At 37.5% G+C, this 24,880-nt stretch overlaps 1 protein-coding gene across 1 annotated transcript in view; it reads left to right on the forward strand.

Moving 5' to 3' along the window:
- Positions 1-24,880, forward strand: part of IL1RAPL1 (interleukin 1 receptor accessory protein like 1) — a 924,197-nt gene that overhangs the window by 827,964 nt on the left and 71,353 nt on the right. Inside the window, exons 5-6 of the mRNA XM_070944181.1 lie at positions 6,440-6,572; positions 7,652-7,797. Of these exons, the coding sequence (XP_070800282.1) occupies positions 6,440-6,572; positions 7,652-7,797 (279 nt within the window). The remainder of the gene's footprint in view (positions 1-6,439; positions 6,573-7,651; positions 7,798-24,880) is intronic.

Raw genomic sequence — 24,880 nt, forward strand, 5'->3', positions numbered from 1 at the left:
CATAGGCTTTTATGTGCATATTCTTTCTAGCCAGGTTTTACCTATGTAAACTTAGTTGTTCTTCAGCCCTAGGTTCTGTGAAATCTCATTCACAAGTTCTTGGGCCCTTTTTCTGCTGACAAACTGCAACTCTGTGTTGCTTCCTGGGAGACCCAGATAGCTATTTCTACCTCTTAAGGCGTCATCAGTGGGCCACACCCACTTCCCAATTATCCTCCCTGTAAAAGGCATAATGTATCTTTTTTCTTTTTTCATAGGCTTTTATGTGCATATTCTTTCTAGCCAGGTTTTACCTATGTAAACTAGGGCTGAAGAACAACTAAGAACAACTAAGTTTACATAGGTAAAACCTGGCTAGAAAGAATATGCACATAAAAGCCTATGAAAAAAGAAAGAGAAATAAAGATTTACAATCTTTACAAGATTGTAAGATTTACAAGATTAACAAGGAGCCCTGGTGGCGCAGCAGACTAAAGCACTGTTATTAACATCAGCTGCCTGCAATTACTGCAAGTTCAAATCTCACCAGGCTCAAGGTTGACTCAGCCTTCCATCCTTTCTAAGGTAGGTAAAATGAGGACCCGGATTGTGGGGGCAATAAGTTGACTTTGTATAAATATACAAAAGTATGAAGGCTATTGCTTAACACATTGTAAGCCACCCTGAGTCTCCGGAGAAGGGCGGCATATAAATAAACAAAAAACTAAAAACTAAATTCAATCTTAGAACCATCCTTGGACTTAGAAGATAATAGGTTATGAACAAAACATACAAAGCTCCTGTTGTTAGTTACAATTAGTTTGTTGCTTCTTCTGGTGATCTTGTTTATTGATCTTCTGGTGTTTTGTTTATTGTTATCTTTAAAGATGGATACATATTGTGCACCATATATTAATTCTACTCATGTATTCGTTTTAAATAAATGAATGGGGAATGAGGAATTGAGAGGGAGAAGTAATTCAAGGAAAAATTAATCTGGGGCAGGTGTTTAGTGACAGGAGGAAATAAAAATATTTCAGAAATTTACTGAGAGACAGAAAATTTTACTTTCAACAAACTACTTCTCTTTCATTTTTATTTCTGTGTAATAAATGTCTTGTGGTTAACCATCCAAAGCAAATTACTTCAGATTTCTTTAGCATTTTCATATTTGAATTCTGACAGTACAGTGATCGTTTATTCTCATTTTAAAATATATAATCCAATATCAAACCAACACCAAGAAAAAAACTGTTTCTCTCACTTGAGAATTTTTTAAAATCTTTGAAGAATGTTATTCTGCTTGTTTTAAAAAGTACCATTTTGACATGTGTGAGCAATTCCTAGTATGACATTTGCTTTAGTATAAAGTTTAATTATGCAAGTGAACATGCTAATTTCAGGAATAAAACAAAAGTTTCTGTTACCTTTCTCCCATAATTAGTAATTCACTAACAAGGTCATTAGGAAGAGTAGAAGTAACTAGTCTCATAAATGTTGAGTTTTGTGTTTAAAATTCTTATTGAAGGTGAGAGAGGGAAGGAATTTCTAAACTTTATGGAGAACAATCATAACTTTAAAAGAAGTTTAGGCTTAAAAGTTCCTTTCATATTCCAAGGATATTTAAGAGTAACTTGTAACATGAATATACACTCCAAATTGTTAGATTTGGAATAGCCTGACGTAGGAACCAAACATTGGGTCCAAAGTCAGAGTGGGAAAAATAAACGCACATCTGTGGATGAAGCCACGGACAGCTCCCTTTAAAAGGAGCTGCCGTGGTTCAGTTTGCATTGCTGTACTGGAGCTGAAATAAATGTTCTAAACCTACTATGAGTATCCTGTTGCATCTATCTCCACCCACTATTCAACACTGGTGACGAAGGTGGGATCTGGATGAAAATAGGACACCAACCGCTGAACAAAGACTCCACGTGGTAATCATTGGCCATCAGACTCAAAACCTATCGACCAACGCAAGTTATCTTCGATTATTCCATCCGCTCCTTTCAACCCTATGGGAGAAGACTGGGATTCCTACATGGAATGCTTCCATATGTTCCTGGAAGCAAACAACCTTCTGAGCCTGTCCGAGCAGAGAAAGAGGGCTCTCTTCCTCACACACTGCCATTTTTAAAATGGCCAAAGCCCTTTCATCACCGGCGGAGCTGAAAACCATGACCTGGTGGGCACTAGAGAGAAACCTAAGGGCACATTACACTCCACAGGCATCATCACTCATTCGGCGACACGAGTTTTATCGGCGAGACCAGTGAGAAGGCGAGTCAATCAGCAAATTTGTCACTACCCTACAAGTGATCGCAAATGCATGTGAGTTCTCCAATATGGACCATCTAGTGCTGGGGCTTCGTGACCTAACACTACAAAGCCGTTTGCTAGTGAAACCCAGAATCACTTTCCATGAAGCCATGGAAGAAGCGACGGAGGTTTCCCAAAAATCTGCAGTAGCAATGTGGAAAATGAATAAATTGCCGCAAGCAAGGGAAGCCGCCACTGTCCACTACAAGGACGCAGAGACAGAATCCGAGGATGGAGATGAGGAAGAAGTCCACCAACTCTGTTCATACCGGAAAGGGAGATATCCAGAGAGGGAAAGAAAAGGGTTCTGGTGTGCCGGATGCTAGGGAAACCATCCCAGGATGGAATGCAGGTTCCGAGATGCCATCTGCCAGTGATATGAGAGAAAAGGGCACATCGCAAGAGTCTGCAGAGCATCCCAACCTGTTTCCCACAAATCCAGATAATCCAGCCCCCCACAGCATCCCAAGAGTTTCCAGAAGAGTGGCTGAAAGAACCCGTTTGGGAGAAGCCACCGCAGAGATGACAACAAATCTGAGAGAGGGGAAACATACCAAACAATAGTTTTGGGGCATTCAAGAGTGGGAAAAGCAAAGAAGATGGCGGCAACTATTTACATCGAAGGGAGACCATGTAAGATGGAGGTCGACTCAGGATCCTACCTTTCCATGGTCTCTTGGACGATGATCAAAGAGTTGGTACTGGACATCACAATCCGCAAACTCAAGCCACAGAGACTGACCCTAAAAAACTACCAAAGAAACTGAATTCCAGTGCTAGGAATTGTATCAATGTAAGTTTTAAACAATTCAAGGGACAGCTACCGCTAACTATTGTAGACTGGGACCGACCTAGCCTGCTGGGTTTAGAATGGTTCGAACCCCTAGATCTAGCTGTGATGGGAATCAAGGTAGCGTATCAACAGCTGATGCCACAGCAGAGGCCCAAACTATAGTGATGCATAGAGGGGCTGTCAGGAATGCTTCCTTCAAAGTCCAAGAAAGAATAACCCAGACTCCATTATTTTAGAAGCAGGTACTTTGGCTGGAAAATGAAGTGATCACAACCAAAGAAAAGCAGGATCTGAGACAAGAGCGTGAAAATTACAGATAGAAAGCATCCCTTCCCAGTGTCCAATGTAAATCATCCAATCCAAAGGTCTCCCAGGGGTCAGGTGGAAGCACATGTCTGGCGGTGTCATCAATCAGATTCAAATGCCAACGATTGCAGTTTGGGGTAAGCGTGGCCCCGGGACTGTTCCAGAGTCTCATGGAATGCCTCTTACAGGGTATCGAAGGGGTAGTTCCATATTTTGACGATGTCCTTATATCAGCCATTAACAAGGATCAATTACGACAAAGACTGAGGACATTTCCAGGAGGTGGAGTTAAAAGTAAAGAAGGATAAATGTCAACTGGCAGTGGAAAAAGTGGAGTTCCTAGGATATTTGATTGATAGTTCTGGAATACACTCCACCATTGGCAAATTGAAAGCGATCCGAGAAGCCCCAACCCCTACCAATAAGACGGATCTCCAAGCATTCCTGGGATTATTAAATTTTTATAATATTTTACTGCCACAGAAAGCAATGATTGCCGAACCTCTGCACTGGCTACTCGATAAGAAAGTAGAATGGAAATGGGGGCGAAAAGAAGCAAGCACATTTAACCAAATAAAAAGACTTTTAACATCAGACAGTGTACTTGTACAGTATAATGAAAATCTACCATTAAGATTGACGTGCGACGCTTCACCTTTTGGCATAGGGGCCATACTAAGTCATTGCATGCTGAATGGAAGAGAAGCCCCCATTGCCTTTTATTCCAAGACTCTATCAAAACCGGAAAGAAACTACAGCCAGCTAGACAAGGAAGTGCTGGCTGCAGTTGCTGGAATCAAAAGATTCCAAGAATACGTTTACAGCAGGAGGATCTAGCTATTTTCTAAAGCACCTGAAGGCCAGACAAGGAATAATGGATGGAAACTGAACAAGAAGAGATTCAACCTGGAAATAAGGAGAAATTTTCTGACAGTGAGAGCAATCAACCAATGGAACAGCTTGCCTTCAGAAGTTGTGGGGGCTTCGTCACTAGAAGCTTTCAAGAAGAGACTGGACTGCCATCTGTCAGAAATGGTGTAGAATCTGCTTGGGCAGGGCATTAGACTAGATGAGCTATGAAGTCCTTCCAACTCTGATAATCTGTGTGTATCTGTATCTGCAGATAATGAAAAGATTTGTCGTCTATCTCCTGACACGTCTTGCCCTCTTAACTGGACATATGGCAATACTTTATTTTTTTCATCTAGTATTACAGCTTTATTTTTCAGACAAAGAGACACAGGGCAAATGGACACTTGACTCTTGAATCTATATCTAGTTATACTTTTAGACTTGTAACTTTTATTGCTATTACCTTAATAGCATGCTTACTTCAGTAAACAAGGAGAGTACTTAAATGGATTCTTCTTGACTTTTCTTCTGCTTTTAATATCGCCATAAGGTATTTATAGAAGGGAATTTTATTTATGGCTATATGAATATGGGTATTTATTTATGCATGTTCTAGTTTGGAAATTCACTATCTTTCATAATGTTTACAAGTCAGAGGCATAACTTGATATGAGACCTGGACCCAAATATCATGTCTTCTTGCATAAATGTTTTAAGAAAAAGGCATGCAGTATGAAATTGGCTCATCTGAAAATTGTATTCTTATCTGTATGATTGATTAGCAATAAGTTTTGCAAACCCTTCCTGACCTGGGATCTATTATTATAGCCAACCTCAAATATTCTTAGCATTTATCCTATCATTTTTATAAATGCAACTATAATAAATAATAATTTCTATACTGTCGTTATTTTTGAAGGGTCAAGAGAAGTACTGAGTTCTATAGTTGACTACTTATGATCATAGTTGATTCTTCCAGCAGTTGGACAATGGCTATGCACAACATATTGATTGCTAGAATGTGATATTTAATGGTGTTTCACATTCATGTGTATTTTCTTTTCTCATTACTGAATAGTTTTAACATATGCTGGTGTGAACTCTGTAAGTAAGTATGTGTTGTGCACACTTGAACATGTGCACAACACATGCTTTGTATTTATTCAACTGTTTCTGAATCTAATAATAGTTCTAGTGACATTTTTAGCTTCACAGTATCATGCTACTTTGATTATCTGAGAACTGGGTCTCACAGTTCTCTGGGATGAAGTTGAACATGACAAAATGAGGAACTCACTTCCTGTACTCTTCCCATAAAACCTGACATTCAGATGACAGCAAGCAAAATAGAGCAAATGAAGAGGAGTATACAATAACATGTCAGGAAATGCAATGATCTAGGCAGAAGTGGTCAATGTGTGGTATTCCATATGTTGCTGAACTATAGTTAACTATACTTGCAGGCCTTGGATGTTCTAGCCACATCACATAACAAGTGTTTTTGCTTACTAGTAATAAAATATTGAGTTTCAGTGATGCACTACTTGAGTTCGACTGACTATAATTTTTTTGATTTTTTAAAAAATGTTGTGGACTATGGAGGTGTCTTACTACATATAAATGATTTTTGTTTAAAGAAAACCAAATAACTAATTTGTTTTTGAATAATTGTCAATAAAATAATATTTTAGTTGCTTCAGGTATGTGTATATGTATTTAGTAGAAAGAATAGGCTTAATGCATTATTTTAAAAAAATAATATATTGCTTTGAAATTATCAATTAGATATTTGGTCATAGGCTGCAAATGTTTTGGCATTAATGCATAAAAACTTCCATATCTGATTTATTTTATAATGTGTATCTTCAAGTACATTAAACATAGGCAAGAGAAGTGGCATTTATTATGTAAAATTGTTCTATAACATTCATTTAAAAATTCATTTAATGTTTGGAATGACCCCGATGTTTTCTCTTTCTTTCCTTCCTCCTCCACACTAACTTCCTTCTACTGAGCATGTATTATGCTCAAAATTTGGTCAAAAATGTTTTAATACATAAGAATCCTAAAGGTAACTTTCATGTAATGTAAGATTTATATGATAAAGCATTACTTTATTGTCAATCCAGTAATAAATTAGTTTGGCCAGTTTGGGTCTAACGTATTTTCTTTATTAATGCTTTTTTCCAGGCCATTCTGCTAATCTAACTTGTCGAGCATTCTTTGGATACAGTGGAGAAGTCAGTCCTTTAATGTATTGGATGAAAGGCGAAAAGTTTATTGAGGATTTGGATGAAAGTCGGGTTTGGGAGAGTGATATTAGGTAATATATATATATATATATATATGTTTTGTCAAGACTAATATCTACTTTTCTGAAATGAATAAAATACTATTTAAAAGAGGAATAGACATTATTACAGTGCAGAAAATCATCTGAGCCTTGTTCTTTTGCAGTACAATTATTGAGATTGGCATAGAAAATTGATGTTTCATATATATATATATATGCAGGTATTCTAAAACTGCTAGTTTTAGAGTCTACTGTTAAAGCAAGAATGAAGATTCAGCAACTGTAAAAATGTCTAGAAACTATTTACACAATAAAATACTAACTCTCTCTCTTTCTGTGTGTGTGTGTGTGTGTGAAATTCATTACTTACACAAATCCCTTCTGTGATATTCATTGGGATGTTTCTTAATTTTTGGAAATAGTGGTAATTGCTTTTGGTGTTTATATTTGTGGATATATGTTGTTTTCAAACAAACAAGTATTATGTACATAAAGAATTATAAACAAGGTTTGAAATTCCAAAGAAAATTATTACTCCTAAATTACTCGAAGAAATGCATTCATCTTCTGTGGATATTAACATCTATTACTTAATCTTTAAAAATGGAATAATCTAGAAATATATATTTTTTAAAAAATAGAATATATTTCACCTTAATTGCAAATAAATAAATAAATAAATATTTTCTGAGGTTTTTGCGGGTGTTTGTATGTAGGTCTTTGGTTATTCGGGTTTTCTCCCACGTAAAATTGGAAGACACTTCTAATTTTACGTGGGAGAAAACCCGAATAACCAAAGACCTACATACATATTTAATATATATATTAAAGTTATTTAGATAGCTATGGAACAAGAACAACTGCTGATATTTTAGCAAAAACAATGCTTATAAATATCAATTTAATTGCAGATCTCATTAGCAGCAACAAATGTGTATAAATATATATTGATAGTAAAGCAAACTAGCGGTTTAATTACATCAACTCTCCTTTTTTTTTTTTTAATAAAGATCATATTAAGATTTCTTTCATTCTTTCCAAAAATATTATTTTTCAACAATTTTTCAATAACCAAAAATATTTCAACAAAATATTTTTCTTTTTATTAGAGTCCTTAAAGAACATCTTGGAGAACAAGAAGTTTCCATCTCATTAATTCTTGATTCAGTGGAAGAAGGGGATCTTGGAAATTACTCCTGCTATGTTGAAAATGGTTATGGCCGCAGACATGCTACAGTTATTCTACTTAAAAGGGGTGAATATATCTATATCTATATCTATATCTATATCTATATCTATATCTATATCTATATCTATATCTATATCTATATCCATCTATCTATTGACTATTGTTATATTTTGTGTTGTATAAAGTTGTGGTCCTGAAAGTATAAATTAATTTTCACTTTCTTTAGGATGGCATTTTAAATAAATAATAAAGAAACCAATAATTAAATGTGGCTGTCTGTTGAAGAAATACAGTTCAATAACTTTGAAACGCATGTAACAAATGAAAAATTAATAAGTATTTTCTGGTAGGAAGTTATTGCTATTAGTATTTCTGGAATGCTGGGTTGAGGAGGCTGGACTGCTCAGTCATGAGCAGGCGGGGTTCAGAGCAGATCATTTTACTATTGACCATGCTCTGATCCTATACCATCTGGCCTTAAAATACTCTACCCTTAGGAAAGGCCGTCTCTGTGTTGCCTTTATAGACTTAAAGGCTGCTTTTGACAGTATTCCCAGATATAAACTGTGGGGCAAACTCCTTTCCTGGGGCATTGATAAAAGACTTCTCTGGCTCATCTCCCAACTGCATGAAGGAACGGAGGCAAAAGTGCGCCTTACCCTCCAAGGGGACCTTTCCAACGCCATCCCTGTTAATAAGGGGGTCAGACAGGGATGTATATTGGCACCCCTTCTTTTTAACTTATATATTAGCGATTGGAGAAGGGCGTTAATGGTCCAACTGGATTATATCCATGCCCCCAGATTAGCTGACTATAGGTGCCCGCTCCTGCTTTATGCGGATGATGCGGTGATTCTTTCATTCTCTCGGGTGGTCTGCTCAGAGCCCTTAAAATTCTTTCCAACTATTGTTGCGCCAACCAACTGTTTATCAACCATTCTAAGTCTAAAATTATGATTTTCTCAAGAAGCAGGAAAAACTATCAATGGAGGCTCGATGGCATACCAGTGGAACAGGTCCATAGATTCCAATATTTAGGCATTCTTTTCCAATCTAATGTCATGTGGCTTGCGCAGGTCAAGTCCCTCCGCACCAAGGCCAAGGCCACTACGCATGCCCTTCTACAATTCTTTTACACGGAGGGAGCCCAACATATTCCCTCAGTATTGAAAGTATATAGGGCAAAGGTGATAGCTGCCATTACATACGGCGCCCCCCTTTGGGTTCAAACAAATATTTCCCTCCTCGAGTCAGTTCAAAGCCAGTTCTTATACTGCCCAATGGGAGTTCCCCCCTGTGTGAGTAATGCTGCAATCCGCTTGGAACTGGGCACACCATCTCTCGCTACTGTTCTGTGGAAGTGTGCTATTGGCTACTGGCTGACCCTGTGGGTCAGACTTCCAGACTACTATTTAGGCCAGTGCTTATGGCGGGACAACTTCCACAGTCCTTGGGTCCGCGATATTCACACCAAACTTATGAAGATAGGTATTCCCCCTATTGAAGCCCTTATGCTTCGCACAGATGCAGCCAAATTGCTGATATTTCAGTGATTGGATGATATTGAAAGACAACAGAATCTGGCACTTGGTGCGGGAGTATGTTCTCCATTTTCTCTCAGTATTACTCCCCGAATGCCCCCCCCAATATCTCTCTACGCTATCCTTTGTTAAATACACGTTGGCCTTTCTAAAGGCACGTTTTAATGTGATCCCCTCGAATGTCTTAGATAGCAGGTGCTCGGGATGTGTGAAATCTACCCACTGTTCATGTGACGGCCAATCTCTGGAATCGTTGGCTCACATCATATTTACATGCCCCCATTATCGGGAGGTAAGGTCAGAACTTATCTCTCCCATTTGCCAAAGATTTCCTGGATTATCTGAGGGGTCTGCTTCTAATCCTACCATTCTGCCTTTGTTGAGACTTTCCTGCAGGGAGTTTCAAAATATCCTAAATTGATTTCTGCCTGCAGTATTGATTTCTGCCTGCAGTATTTGCTTTGCTTATGAATAGAGCTATCTAGATATTTGCCTTCCTCTTTCAATAAGCTCTTTATCTCTTAAGTGTTGGCATCTGCTGCGGGCTACTAAGAAAGACTTGGGGGCTACTTCCTGATTCTAGAAAATATTTAGTTTCTCCATTTCTCATTTAGGGAATGCCTTTTTAATATTCCTCAAAATATTTCATTCTTCTATGGGGGGGGGCTTCCCACAATTGTATCCTCAAGTCAATTCCAAAAACCTCCTCAGGTTATTTTTGTTTATCTAGAAATCCTATATTGGAGCCTTCAAATGCAGACTGAAAATAACATATATACCAACTTGAATGCTATTTTTTAACGCTGATGTTTCCAGTACTTTACAGGTAGCCCTCACATAATTACCACAATTGATCTTGGAATTTCCAGTTGCATTTAATGACATTGCAGTCATTAAATGCATCACCACGTGATCTGACTTGATTTTATGATCATTTTTTGTAGACACTATATTCATTTAGCAATTCATATGGTTGTTAAAAAAAATTCCCCTAGAAATGGAATTTTTTGCCAGAAATCTATTTTTGCTAGTCAAGAGAAGTTGATTTGATCCAGGGAATAGAAGGTATAGGATCAAATAAAATTATTGACCATAAAGGAGCCAGCAGTTGTCCATTACTGAAAAGTAATGGACAACTTCCTGTTCTAAATAAATTACTTCTCTCTAATCTAAAATTCCTTTTTGATCCAAGGTGATTGAGAGGGTGGAGTTTATGCAGCTGCAAACATTCTTGGAAGACAACAGATTATATATATATATATATATATATATATTTAAATATTTTATTGATTTTATTATATATACATAAAAATATAATGACAGTTCTGTTTAACATCGGATATGCAGTGTTTATACATAATTACATGAAAAAAAAATCTGGTGTCACTTATACTATATATTTCTAATTGGTTTCTGCACCTTTTTCTCCTTCCTTAATTTTATCATTCATCCATTCGTACCACCTTCCCCACACGGTATAGTAGTATGAATTCTCATCATTATTTATTTCATGGGTTAATTTACTTATCTCTGCACACTCCAAATTTTTCTAATGATAAGTTCTTCCGGTGGTGGGTTTTTCTCTTTCCAGTATTGTGCGTATGCCAGTCTAGCAGCTGTAGTTATGTGTATCAGGAGGTGGACCTTTTCCTTTCCATACCCTTTCTTTACTATTCCCAGGAGAAATATTTCTGGTGTCAATTCAATATCTTCTCCAATTATTTCTTGCAACCATCTCCAAATTCTACTCCAGTATCTTTTTGCCTTGGGGCATGTCCACCACATATGAAAGAAGGTGCCCTGACCATGACCACATTTCCAACAGTTTGGATGCATATTGGGGAACATCTTTACTAATCTAGCAGGTGCTAAATGCCACCTATGGAGCATTTTGTAATGATTTTCCTTATATGTGGCAGCTCTTGTCAATTTATAATTTTTGTTCCACGCCTCTTCCCATTCATTAAAGTTTAAACTGTGCCCAATATTTCTCTCCCATGCTGTCAGTTGATTTCTGGCTGCATCCTCGGCTCTCTCTTCATCTAATAGGTAGTTATATAGCTTGGCCAAAGCTTTTTTTCCTGTTCCCATCAAAATTTTGTCTATTCCATTATATCCTAATTCTAAACTGTATTCATCCTTGTCTCTCTGGTTTCTTGATTTTATTTGCAGATAGGTCCACCAATCTAGAATTATACCTTGATCTCTCAATACATCATTTGATTTGATATTTCCTCCTCCGTCCACGATGTCTTTATATCTGCACAGTTTCTCCATTCCCCATCTATTGGGATAAATCAATGCCTCCCCCGTGGAGAGCCATTTTGAGACTTTTACATAGTATCCCTGCCTAATTCCCGTCCATGTTTGTATTAGGGAGTCCCTAATTTTATGTCTATGGAAATAAGTTTTCTTTTTCTTCTCTGTGTCCCATAAATATGCGTTCCACCCTTTCTGTAAGTCGTGGCCTTCTAGAGTTAGAATTCTCTTATTTTCCAGAGTGACCCATTCCTTTATCCATATTAGTTTGGCTGCCCTATAATAAATTTCCCAATCTGGGAGTCCGAATCCTCCCATGTTCCTTTTTTTCTGTAAAATTTTGAGAGAAATCCTCGGTCTTTTCCCCTCCCATACAAATCCCCTAATATTTTTATTTAATTCTGAGAAAAATTTCTTATCTAAATTTATTGGTATATTTTAATATAAGAATAGGATTCTGGGGAGGATATTCATCTTAATTGCGGCAGTTTTGCCTATAAGTGACAATTTGGTTTTCCTCCATCTGTCCAAATCTTGTTTCATTTTATTAATTAGTGGGGTGTAATTGTCTTCCTTTAGGGATGAGCACCTTTTAGTTATCCAAATTCCTAAATACTTTGTTTTTTTGACAACTTGCAGCCCCAGGGTTCCTTCTATCTCTTTCTGCTGCACCTCAGTTACATTCTTAGTTAATATTTTGGTTTTGGATTTGTTCAATTTAAGGCCTGCCACCTCTCCATATTTGCCCAATTCCTCTAATACTTTTTGCCCAGATTCTATTGGGTCTTCTAATATTAGTGCCACATTGTCCGCGAACGCTTGCGTTTTATAGACCTCCTTCCTAATTTTTAGGCCTTTGATTTCCTCATTCTTCCTAATTTTTCGTAACAGGACTTCTAGGACTAAGATGAATAATAATGGCGACAAGGGGCAACCCTGTCTTACCCCCTTCTTAATCTGGAATGTTCTTATCCTATCTCCATTTACTAAGATGCTCGCTCTCTGGTTGTCGTAAATAATTTTTATCACCTTTTCAAAGTTTTGCCCAAATCCCATTATTTTAATTTGTTTAATCATAAAATTCCAATTTACATTGTTGAATGCCTTTTGGGCATCCAAAAAGACTAAGGCCATCTGCTTTTCGGGGTGCTCTTCATAGTACTCTAAAATATCTAAAACAATTCTCAAATTGTCCCTAATTTGTCTCCCCGGGAGAAATCCATTTTGGTCTTTATGGATCCAGATGTTTAATATTTTTTTTGTTCTTTCCGCCATGATGCACATAAATAATTTATAATCCGTGTTTAGAAGCGAAATTGGCTTTTAATTTTGGATTTGTCTTAAGTCAGCACCTTCTTTCAGCAGTAGTGTAACATGAGCTTCCCTCCACGAATCAGGAATTTTTGAGCCCATCAAAACCTCATTAAAAATTTCAATTAATGACTTCCGGTTGGCTCCATTGTTGTCGCTAGATGGTCCTTTTAAGACCGCCAGCCCCGCCGCCCGTTAGACTACAGCTGAGAAGTGGCTTGGAAATCTCCACGATCTAGAGGAATCAGGAGAAGAGCCGGCGAGACAAGGTAGAGCCCCCTACGAAGTCCCCAGATTGTCTTTGTGGTTTCTGGGGAGAAAGCAGGGTGAGGCTCCCTATTCAGCTCACTGAGGCTCCGGACTCCGGGGACAACTCTGCAGTTTGCAGAGCCAGATGGCGTGACCAACGTAACGAGTGAAAGCCAAGAGAACTTTTAAAAAATAAGCAGGGTGGAATCTGGACCTGAAATTCAAATTGCAAGTATTTTCTTTAGCCCTGTGAATGAATTCAGTAACGGAGAAAAAGTAAAAGTTTCTTAAAATGGCGCCCGGCTTTAGCAATAACGAAAGCTGAAAGCGAAAGTGGAATTGTTTGAGCTCATTGCGCTACAAAGTAACAAAAAGTAACAGCGCTGGCCAGAAGAAAAGGGAAAAGTTCTTTTAAAAGTGACTTGATCTGTTGCATCTCCCTTGGGACTTGACTAAAGCTGGGGAAATTTCTGAAAGGTTTTTGTGGTGGAAAGGGAGAGAGGACATTTTTCTTAGAAAGAATCAGGCTGCATGGAAGAATGGCTTCAAAGCAGACAAAGCCAGCTAAAGCTGCGGGGGGGGGCCTCCCCCACTCACAAGCCACAAGAGCAGCCTTTAAGTTTGCAGACACAGAGCCAAACACAAGAGTCTGGATTTAAAGATTTGAAGGAATTTATTGCTGTGGCTTTGAGGAATCAAAATGAAGTTTTAGACCAGAAATTTGAAAAATCTCAGCACCTAAGGAGGTGGTTCAAGAAAAGTATGACAAGATGAAACAGGACATACTGACAGTTATGACTGGTTTGTCAGAAGCAGTGGTCCAGATTGATAAAAAAAAGTGGAAAAACTTAGCTCAGAAGTAGAATCCAAAATGAAGGAAGCTGATCATAAAATTTCCAATGTTGATAATAAAACGCAAAGGCTTGAAAATGAAGTGACAGTGATGCAACTTAGATTTATGGAGTTTGCTGTAAGATTCAAAGGCATAAAAGAGAACAATAGAGAAGACTTGAGAAGGGTTTGTGCTGATGCTCTTGCTGTAATGTTAAAGGTTGATCCTGATGAGATTTTATGCAAGATTGACAAGGTTTATAGAGTGAATTCCTGGGTGGCAAGGCAAAGGCAATTGCCCAGAGATGTGGTGATATATTTTACAGATAGAAGAATAAGAAATGATATTTTACAAAAGTCTTTTGTTTCTATTATTCAAGTGGATGGAAGAGAGATTGGGATCTACAAAGAATTGCCACCTAAGATGCTAAGAGATAGAAAAGATTTTGGATTTTTGGTGACTGAATTAAAGAAACAACAAATTCCATTTAGATGGGACACCCCAGTTGGCATAATATTGAGGTATCAAGGAGAGAGATATCGATTAAATGCCCTTCAAAAAGCGGAAGAATTTTATTTCAATGTTTTTAAACCTGGTGCAGCATCTCCACGTATTTCCTCAATGTTAGCCATAGTGGAGGGTGAGAAAGAGAAGCAATTTGAACAAGAGCTTGAAGAGCAGAGAAAACAGATGGAGATCGAGGCAATGGAGACTCAAGGAGCAACAGGGGTTTTTTTAGATAAACCATTGCTGGATCTTCCTTTAGAACCTATAGGTGAACCACCTAAAAATACAAGAGAAGTGGCAGAGGATCTTGATCTGATGTTGCACAGTGCTAAAGATCAGTGTATCACTCGAGCAGCTTACAAACAATTTCTAGAGAAACAACAACATCAGAGTTCTAAGCTACCACAAGACAAACAGGGAGTCAATGGTAAAGCACAAAAATCCGAAGCCATGGGAGGAGCTAAGCTGAAGACTACTAGTTTGGAACAGCAACTTCAGCAAATGCTCTTAACGCTTCAGGAGACTACAAATGACAATTAAGTTTTTATCTTGGAATGTGAACGGACTGAACTCACCACAGAAAAGGAGGAAGATATTTCATTATTTGAGACAATTTAATAACAATGTTATTTGCTTACAGGAAACTCATATTAGAACACAAGATCAAAAATACTTGATAAATTCTAGATTAGGAACACAGTTTATAGCTTCAAATTTGGAGAAAAAGAATGGTGTAGTGATTTATACAAATAAAAGACTGCCAACAAAAGTCATAGAAGCAGATGATTGTGGAAGATATATAGCAATAGAACTTCTTATAGATAATGATCCAATTCTGGTGATTGGAATTTATGCTCCTAATCAGCAACAAGAAAACTTTTATAAATTATTGCATTCTAAAATATTACAATGGGACTATAGATCTATCCTACTTATGGGAGATTGGAATGGAGTAATAGATCCTAAAATGGATAAGAAGAGCTTGGTAAAATCATGTGTTAAGCTACCACTTTTTTTTTTTTTTTTTGATATGAAAGAAGATTTGGAATTGAAAGATATGTGGAGAGTGCATAACCCAAAAGAATTGGACTTTACTTTTTTTTCAGATAGACATAGATCCTTCTCTAGGATTGACTTTATTTTACTTACGGTTGACTTACTTTTAAAAACAAAGAAAACAAAGATATTTCCGAGGACTTTATCTGACCACAGCCCGGTATGGATAGAAATAGAAATGGGAAAGAATGAGAGAAGATCTTGGAGAGTAAATGAAAACTTGTTTAGATATGAAAAGAATGTAAACGAACTTAAAAAACAAATGAAGGAATTTTTTGAAATGAACTTGAATAAGGGTACCCCTATTGAAATTGTTTGGGATGCGAGTAAGACATATATGTGGGGGGTACTGATTCATATGAATTCTAAACATAAAACAAATCGACAAAGAAAAAGATTAGAATTGGAAGGAGAGATAAAGAAAAAAGAGCAGTTGCTTATAAAAAATCCAACAGATGAAAAATTACAAGGAATTATAAAACTTTTGAAAGATCAATTTCACATGCTCACAGTGGAACAAGCAGCAACTAATTTACAATTTGCGAAACACAATACATTTTGCAATGCCAATAAACCGGGCAGGTGGTTGGCTTATACATTGAGGAAACAACAGAGTACTCGGACTATTGGTAGTATTGAGTATAGAGGGAAGGAAGTATTTCAACAAAGACTAATCAAAGAAGCCTTCTTAGATTATTATACCAAACTATATGCCAAAGATGACATACAGAATGAATTTATAAATAAATATCTAGAAGAAAAGAGAGTTATAAAAATTTCTAGTGATCAAAAGGAAAGAACGAGTCTACCAATAACAGCTGAGGAGAGTATTGTTGCTATTAAACAACTGAAAACAGCTAAAGCTCCAGGAACGGATGGTTTAACTGCGGTGTACTATAAAACTCTACAAGCAGAAATGATTGAACATCTTAAAGACTTATTTTGTAGCATACAACAAGGGGGAAAAATACCCCCTTCATGGAAAGCAGCTTTTGTCTCTTTGATACTGAAAGAGAAGGCAGGCTCTACAAAACCGGAAAATTTTAGACCAATATCTCTCCTGAATACGGATTATAAAATTTTGGCGAAAGTATTAGCCAACAGATTAATGCCAGTTATTCAAGAGGTGATTCATCATGATCAAGCAGGATTTATAGAAGGCAGATATATGAAGGATAATGTGAGGCAAATTATAGATTTATTGGAATATCTTGAGAATAAACAGATCTCTGCAGTGTTGGTGTTTTTGGATGCGGAGAAGGCCTTTGATCGAGTGAATTGGAATTTTCTATTAAAGACTTTAAAAAAGATGGACTTTGGGGATCAGTTTGTACGGGCGGTTTCAGCAATCTATCAAGAACAAACAGCACAAATTATTATTAATGGAAGTTTAACTACAAATTTTAGTATAGAAAAAGGTACAAGACAAGGTTGTCCGTTATCCCTGTTGTTGTTTATTTTAACTCTAGAAGTCTTGTTGAACACAATACGGGACACAAATACTTTGAAGGGAATAGTGATAAGGCAAGAGGATTACAGAACAAGGGCATTTGCAGATGATCTGGTTGTTACCCTAACACAGCCGATGGAATCAATAATTCAGATGAAAGACATTATAGAAGAATATGGTATGGTATCAGGATTCAGACTGAATCAGAAAAAAACCAAGATGATAGTTAAAAATATGACAGTTGATCAAAAGAAGGAACTGGAAAGGAAGGCAGGCTTTGAAATAGTATCAAAGGTGAGATATCTGGGAGTTCAAGTTGCAGATTCAAATATAAAACTGTTTCAAAATAATTATGAGGTGTTGTGGCGAAAGGTACAAAAGGATATGGAAACTTGGAAAAAACTGCAGCTGTCTCTACTTGGAAGAATAGCAGCAGTTAAAATGAATGTTCTACCTAGATTTTTATTTTTGTTTCAAATGATTCCGGTGCTTAAAAGTGATAAACACTTGATGGAATGGCAAAAAGGAGTGAATAAGTTTGTTTGGAATGAGAAAAAGCCAAGAGTTAAACTGAAAATTATGCAAGATGTTCGTGAAAGGGGTGATCTTAAACTTCCAAACCTGCGATTGTATTATGAAGCAGCAGCGTTTACACAAGCAAGTGATTGGTTTGGAAGAACAAAGACTGGAATATTGAATATTGAGAGTTATGACCTTGAATTTGGTTGGCATGCATATTTATTCTATGAAAACAAGGTGGATAAAGTATTCAACAGCCATATACTTAGAAGCTCCTTGATGAGAGTATGGAAGAAGCACTGACTCAAATGGGATTATAAAATACCGTTGTGGTTGGATCTTGGTCATATTATATGGAATATAAATATAAAGTCACTCGGGGGGGGAGTTTATACAAAGAAGTACTTTTTAATGATGGGGGCAGATGGCAATTGAAGTCATTAAATACACTGTTGGAAGAAGGGATTAATTTAACTTGGTTACAGTATAATCAACTTCAACTGAGATGGAGAGAAGATCAAAAAATTGGATTAATGTTGCATGAAGAAGAACTGGTTAGGCAGATAAAAGAGAAAGGCCCAATGCATATTAAGAGAGTTTATAATGTTTTGTTAGAAAGAGATTCAGAAAATGAATTGGTTAAAGATTGTATGACAAAATGGGCACAAAATTTTGGAGAACCAGTTATGATGGAAACCTGGGAAAAAAATATGGGTTCAGAATGTTAAATTTACACAGAATTTGAGGGAAAATTTTTATAAAATGTTTTATAGGTGGCATTTAGATCCTAAGAAATTGTCATGCATGTATCCTAATGTTCAACCAAAATGTTGGAGATGTGATTGCTTAGATGCTACATATTATCATATATGGTGGACATGCTTTCTGGATAAAAAATTTGGTGCGTTATGCAAAATGTTTTGAAGAAAAAAATTCAATTTTCTCCTCAATTGTTTTTATTGGGTATAGTTAAGGGCTTTTCAGTGGGTGAAACAAAATTGATATTGTATATGGTGACAGCAGCTAGGTTACTGATTGGTCAATATTGGAAAAGGGATGATATGCCTACAATTCAAGAATGGATTTTGAAGATGGCCAGTTTTGCAAAAATGGTGAAGATATCAGCATATTTAAAAGACCGGACTCAGGAGACTTATGCATGGGAATGGAAGAAATGGATAGATTATGTGCAGAATAAATATCAAACTAGGAAGTACCAGATAGCTTTTAGCTGAATGTTGTGTAGAAATGTATAGTATATAGGGGGCAATATAGCTTATTGTTATGTAGAAATGTATAGTGCACAGGGAGAATAGAGGGGTGGTAAAGTATGTTATAATACAATGTGGACGGATTTCACCTTGGGGAAGTCATGGGAGGAGGGGAGGGTTAGGGGGTGTTAGGGAGGGATGGGGGGGAAATGGGGAAAAATTGGTATTTGTAAAACTTTTTCAATAAAAAAAAAATTCGATTAATTTGGGTTGTAATATTTCTTCCAATTTTTTGTATATTTCTCCTGGGAATCCATCCGGGTCTGGAGCTTTATTGTTTTTGAGTTTAGAGAGGGCTGTTTTGAGTTCTTCAGTTGTTATCTTAGCATTTAACATCTCCCTCTCTTCCTCAGTTATTTGATGGAGCTCAGCGTTCATCAGATATTGATCTATTTTTTCTTCCGAGACCTGCTCTTCTTTGTATAGGGTTTCATAATATTCTCTCATTCTTTCTAATTTATCTTCTTTATTTAAAAGATTGCCCTCAGCGTCTTCTAATATCTGGATTGTCCCTTTTTCATTTTCTTTTTTTAATTTATAGGCCAGCCATCTGCCCGACTTATTGGCATTTTCAAAGTTATACTGTTTTGTTCTTTTTATTTTTTGAGCTAGCTCCTCTTGATCCAAGATGTTTAATTTATGTCTCCACATCAGCCAATTATCTTTTGCTACTTTATCTCTAGGATTTTCCTGGAGTTTTCTTTCTGCTTCCTCTAGATGTTTAGTGAGGTCTTCCCAGGATTTTCTTTTTGCTTTGTTTTTATATGCCAAATATGATATTACTACCCCTCTTAGATAGGCTTTCATTGTATCCCACACTATTTCAAGGGATGTCCCTTGGTTTCCGTTTTCTATAAAGAAGGTCTTTACTTCTTCTTTCAATTTTTCTACACACTCTTTATCGTTCAGTAGTTTCACATTGAACCTCCATCTCTGGTTTTTCTTTCTCTTTGTATTTCTCCACTTTATTTCCAAGGGGTTATGATCTGCCCAAATATTTGGGCTGATTTCTGCCATTTCTATTTCTAACCCCAGCTTCCTGGTGACCCATGCCATGTCTATTCTCGACCATGACTGTTGCAGATTGGAATAGAATGTATACTGACTTTCACTTGGGTGTAAAGTTCACCATATGTCAATTAGGTTCATTTCCTCAACTAAATCAGAAAATGCTTTCGGTAAGGTTGCCCTTTTATTTTTATTAATTTTGTTGCTTTTATGGTCTTTGTCTGGGTCCACGATTCCATTGAAATCACCTATTATGCAAATTTCATTGTATTCCATTTTTCCTAATTGCTCGTGAAGCTTTTGAAAATATTCTCCTTGTTTTTTATTTGGGGCATAAATGCCCACTAATAACATTTTGGCATTGTCTCTCATAACTTCAACCATAAGGGTTCTTCCCTTTGTATCATTGTATTTCAATTCTGCTTTGATTCCTTTTTTAACATAGATTGCTACCCCCCTCTTTTTTTCCCCTGCTAATGAGGTAAATAATTTACCATATTTTTTGTACTCAAGACATTTACCCTCATCCTTTTTTATGTGGACCTTCTGTAAGCAAATTATATCCAGATTTTGTTTTGCTAGCTTTGTGAGTATTAATTTCCTCTTTTTGCTTTAATTTAGTCCATTAACATTTACTGAAATTAGTTTCAGATCATTCATTTCTATTCCTATTTCTATTCCTTGTCTGGTTTTAGTTTCTATTTGTTCTTACGGCTCTTACTGGTCTCGCTTTTTTCCCCTTGGCTTCTTCTTCGGTCTTCTTCTCTTCCGCGGTTCCTTCCTTGATGTCCCGTTGATGTGCGGTCCCCTCTTCTGGATTTACCACTTCTATTTCCTCTCTGCTATTTTGTTCTTCTTCCACACCTCTTAACTGATCGAGAAAATCTTGCGCAGTGCTTAAATTGTCTATTTTTATTTTTCTCCCCTGCCAGGTGATTAGCATCCCTTCTGGCAGGAGCCATCTAAATAATATATTCCTTTTGTTCAGTTGCACCGCTAAAAATCTGTAATCCTTTCTCATCTCCCTCACTCTTCTTGGAACCTGTTTTAGTATTATCACTTCTTTTCCTCTGTAGGTTATGTCCTTCTCTCGCCATATTATACAGGATGTCTTTTACTTTTTTTCTCGCGAACCTAATATGAACTTCCCTGGGGAGCCTATTCCTCCTCGCATAGTTTGTTTGGACTCTATAGACGTCATCCAGTTCTCTAATAATCTCCTGCTTATCCTGTTGAAGTACCTCCACAATCAATTCGGCCATCTTCTCCCCCAGATCCTCCTCTTTATCTTCTTCAACATTCTGGAAGCGTAGATAGAACGACGACCTATCCATCTACAATTGGATTAATGAGTCTTCGAGTTCCTTGTTTTGCGTCATCAGTATCTGGTCCACCATATCCAATTTCTTCTCATTTTGCTCTATTCTTAACTCCGCCTTCTGAATTCTCTGTTCATTGTTGAAAATTGAGACTTGAATCTCATTCATCTTTTGGTCTAGTTGGTGGATATCTGATTTCAATTCAGTGTGATTATTAGATATTTTTTCCTGCATAGCCATCATCGTTTCTTGGATTAATGTCAATGTTTATTGCACCGTTTGTAATGTTGGAGTTGCTGTGGCTTTTTCTGTTTTTGATAGTCCTTCTGTTGACTTTTGGATAGCTGGGGAGGTCATAGTTATGGTGGGATTTGAGGGGGTCTTTTTCCCTGTTTTCAGGATTGTTGACGACATGCTCGTCATTTCAAAATTATTTTTTGTTCTTTAATTATTTTCTCGATATTTGTCCAGATTTTCATGCACTGGCTGCCACCTCTTTTTATACTTCTTCAAAAATGAATATGATTTATTTGTCAGTCAATTTCAATTAATCACTCTATATCATTTTCAATCAATTACTTAAAAATATACCCTAAGTTGATTTATAATTCGTAGTTGATTTGTATTTAATTAATGTATTAATTAACCCTTTGCTAATGGAGATTCGTTGTGCTTACTAATAATTAATTCAATTCCTTCTAGAACATGATAAATCTCTAATTTTCCTTAGTAACTTAAATGACAGTACTACCTAAATAAATTACAATTATAATCTTAGCTAAATATCTTATAGCCTTCTTTTTTTCCTTTTAAATAATTTTAAATAGTGATAATTTTTAAATAATTTTTTAAAAAAAGATTTAAATAATTTTCATTCAAACTCCTATATGACTATGTACCAATGAATTAATTAGCTGAATACTGTAATCCTTATATTACTAAATATCAATAAGTTAATATATAAAATATGTAAAGGTGCTATAGGTACAAATGAGTATAGTTAGATAGTTAATTAAATAAGTGCAAATCAGATAACACTATATAAAACTATATCTTGTAAGCAAGGAAAAGTCAGGACTTAAATAACATAAAAGTTAACAGTTCTTATTAATAACACTATTACTATGCAGAGGGTCAGAATGTTAAAGACAGAGTTATCAAAAGTAAAGAGAATAAAGAGGAAAGGTATCAAATTGCAATAAGGGACTAACAGTGATTTCCACAAAGGTAATGTTTTTTTTTTCACTCAGTCACCAATCTCCTCCAATCCTCCCTTAGCCACAGCCAAAGCTCTATGATAAATCTCGCAGCTAGATTGTCTCTATGCCTGTCCTTTCCAGTTTTTGCTCTGTCAAGCTTCTTTAATGGCTGCACTTCCTGTTCTCTGGTACAGGCAAGTAGGGTCCAATCTCCAGCTTAATTCACCTTCCTGCTATGGCCAGCAAATGAGGAACAGAGTTTTTCTGGGTTCTTATGTTTTCTTTGCTCTCTGTGCCCACCAAACCTCTTTTTACGCAGGCGGTTTCAGCGTCCTCAGTCTTTCATTCTCTGCGCCGGCTAGACGAGCTCTGTGCCTTTACAAACTGCTCTCTGATCTCCGTCGCCACTTGTTTCCACTCTGAGCCCCTCGCGCTCGGCTATGCCGGCCCCTTTTTGACGTTCAAATCCACATAGGCAGGGAAAGCACGTTTCAATCTCGACATTGCAACCTCCGATCTTCCTTGCTTCCCTCTAGTTGTCAGCTACCACAGCTTCAGGTCAGCCATTGAAAGGCTGACTCACTCACACTGGTTTGACAGAGCCGCCCGGTTTTGCAAGGAGTGCTTGCGCTTCACTTTCTTGCTCACCCAACTCTCTCTATTGTCCGCGGGGCTCTCCAGGTCCCGCGCCCCCAAAGGGATCCCCAAAATGTGGTGACAGGCGGTGTTGAGGAGTAGCGGTCATTCACTCAGCACCATGTCGCTGCAGCTCACCAACCGGAAGTCCTCAACAGATTATATTTTTATCTGGTTTCCAGCCTAGTTTTGGAACAGAAACAACTACACTCTCCCTGTTAAATCCCATTCTCTCTGTCTCTCCCCACCCCCTCCCCGTGTGTGTGAGAGAGACAAAGAGACAGAGACAGGCAGAGAAAAAGAAAGAGAACAGAGTTGCTTCTTCTTTCAGCAGTTTTTAGTGTCACCACCATGATAACTAACCAATTTTCTGAGATCAAGTTGACAATTCTTTATCACAGTAATTTCACTTTTGCTTACTGAGACAGGATTAGTATTGGGTGACTGTGCTTCTAGGCCCGTGATGGCAAACCTATGGCACGCATGCCACAGGTGGCACGCGGAGGCATATTAGTGGGCACGCCAGCTCAGCTCTGGGGCGCATGCGCCCGCCGGCCAGCTGATTTTTGGGCCTTTTGGGCCCACCAGAAGTAGGGAAACAGGCTGTTTCCTGCCTCTGGAGGGCCTGGGGGTGGGGTGAGGAAGGCCCGTTTTTCTTTCTTACCTGGCTCCAGATCCTCTCTGTGTATCTGGGAAGGGCAAAAACAGCCTTTCCCACTCCCTTGGAGGCCCTATGGAGGCTGAAAGGGCCCATTTCCTGACTCCCGGTGGGACAGGAAGTGACGTTTTTTTCCTGTCCCCAGCCTCCATAGACTCCTAGAGAGGCTCCTACAGACTCCTAGAGAGGCTCCTACAGACTCCTAGAGAGGTTCTGGAGGCTGGGGACAGCAAAAAATGTCACTTCCTGTCCCACCGAGAGTTGGGAAATGGGCCCTTTCAGCCTCCGTAGGGCCTCCAAGGGAGTGGGAAAGGCTGTTTTCGCCCTTCCCAGATACACAGAGAGGATCTGGAACCAGGTAAGAAAGAAAAACAGGCCTACCAGGCCATCATGTGCCAGGAGCGAGGAGGAGGGGGGAGGGGGTTGCGCACGCATGCGCGTGGGCACATGCGCGTGTGACTCTCCCCCGCCCCCTGTCTGCTGGCATGCGATGGCAAAAAGGTTAGCCATCACTGTTCTAGGCCCTCAAAATTATGATGTGAGGTTCCAGATCACTATGTGAAAATGCTTTTTAACTTAAATATTGCTTTGGATGCTCATCACTATCATTAAACGCATAAATGAACCATGATCTAGTAACACTTAGCTTGATATTTGAACTAGGGCTATGCAAACCATTCAAAATAATTGCTTCCTAATGTGTAGGAATAAACCTTTGAAGTTGGATCTTTTGCAAATTGGATTTTTTTTCCAGGAACATCTCATGTGCATGCATAGTCTCTTCATTTTGTTGTAGAGAATCCATGGTACACTTCTTTTTAATTGCTAATGTCAAATACTTGAGATATATATTGATAAAATTGGTTACAAATATTTACATTTATCAGTAGAAAGTTAGCACCCACCCCTGTTAGAAGAATGAAATATTTTAGGAAATATTAAAAAGGCAGAATATTATATTTTTTTTAAAGGAGAAACATGTTTCTAAAGATAGAAACTCAGAGCCTCAGCTCTCTGCCCCAAGTAGAAACTAAGGAGCCAACTTTTAGAAATGCAGACAGGACTGCCATTCAAGACAGGATTAAAACCCCAAGGAAGCCAGCATCTAGGATTAATTACATTTGTTAAATAAGATTAAAACCCCCAACTCATTGCTGGCCTTCATGAGACAAACTAATTAAAATCAAATAAAATACACAAAACAAGCCTCTAAATTACAAAATGCTGTAGAACAAACTGTATAAAAATCCATGTACTCATCAAACCAAGTGGTCAGCTACCCAGAATCACACGAGCTTGGTAGTTCTGCTTCACCATTAAACCATCTTTCCAAT

This window comes from Pituophis catenifer, unplaced genomic scaffold (assembly GCF_029215685.1).
Source record: "Pituophis catenifer annectens isolate HBS135680 unplaced genomic scaffold, rPitCat1.0.hap2 SCAF_4, whole genome shotgun sequence".
Lineage (NCBI taxonomy): Eukaryota > Metazoa > Chordata > Lepidosauria > Squamata > Colubridae > Pituophis > Pituophis catenifer.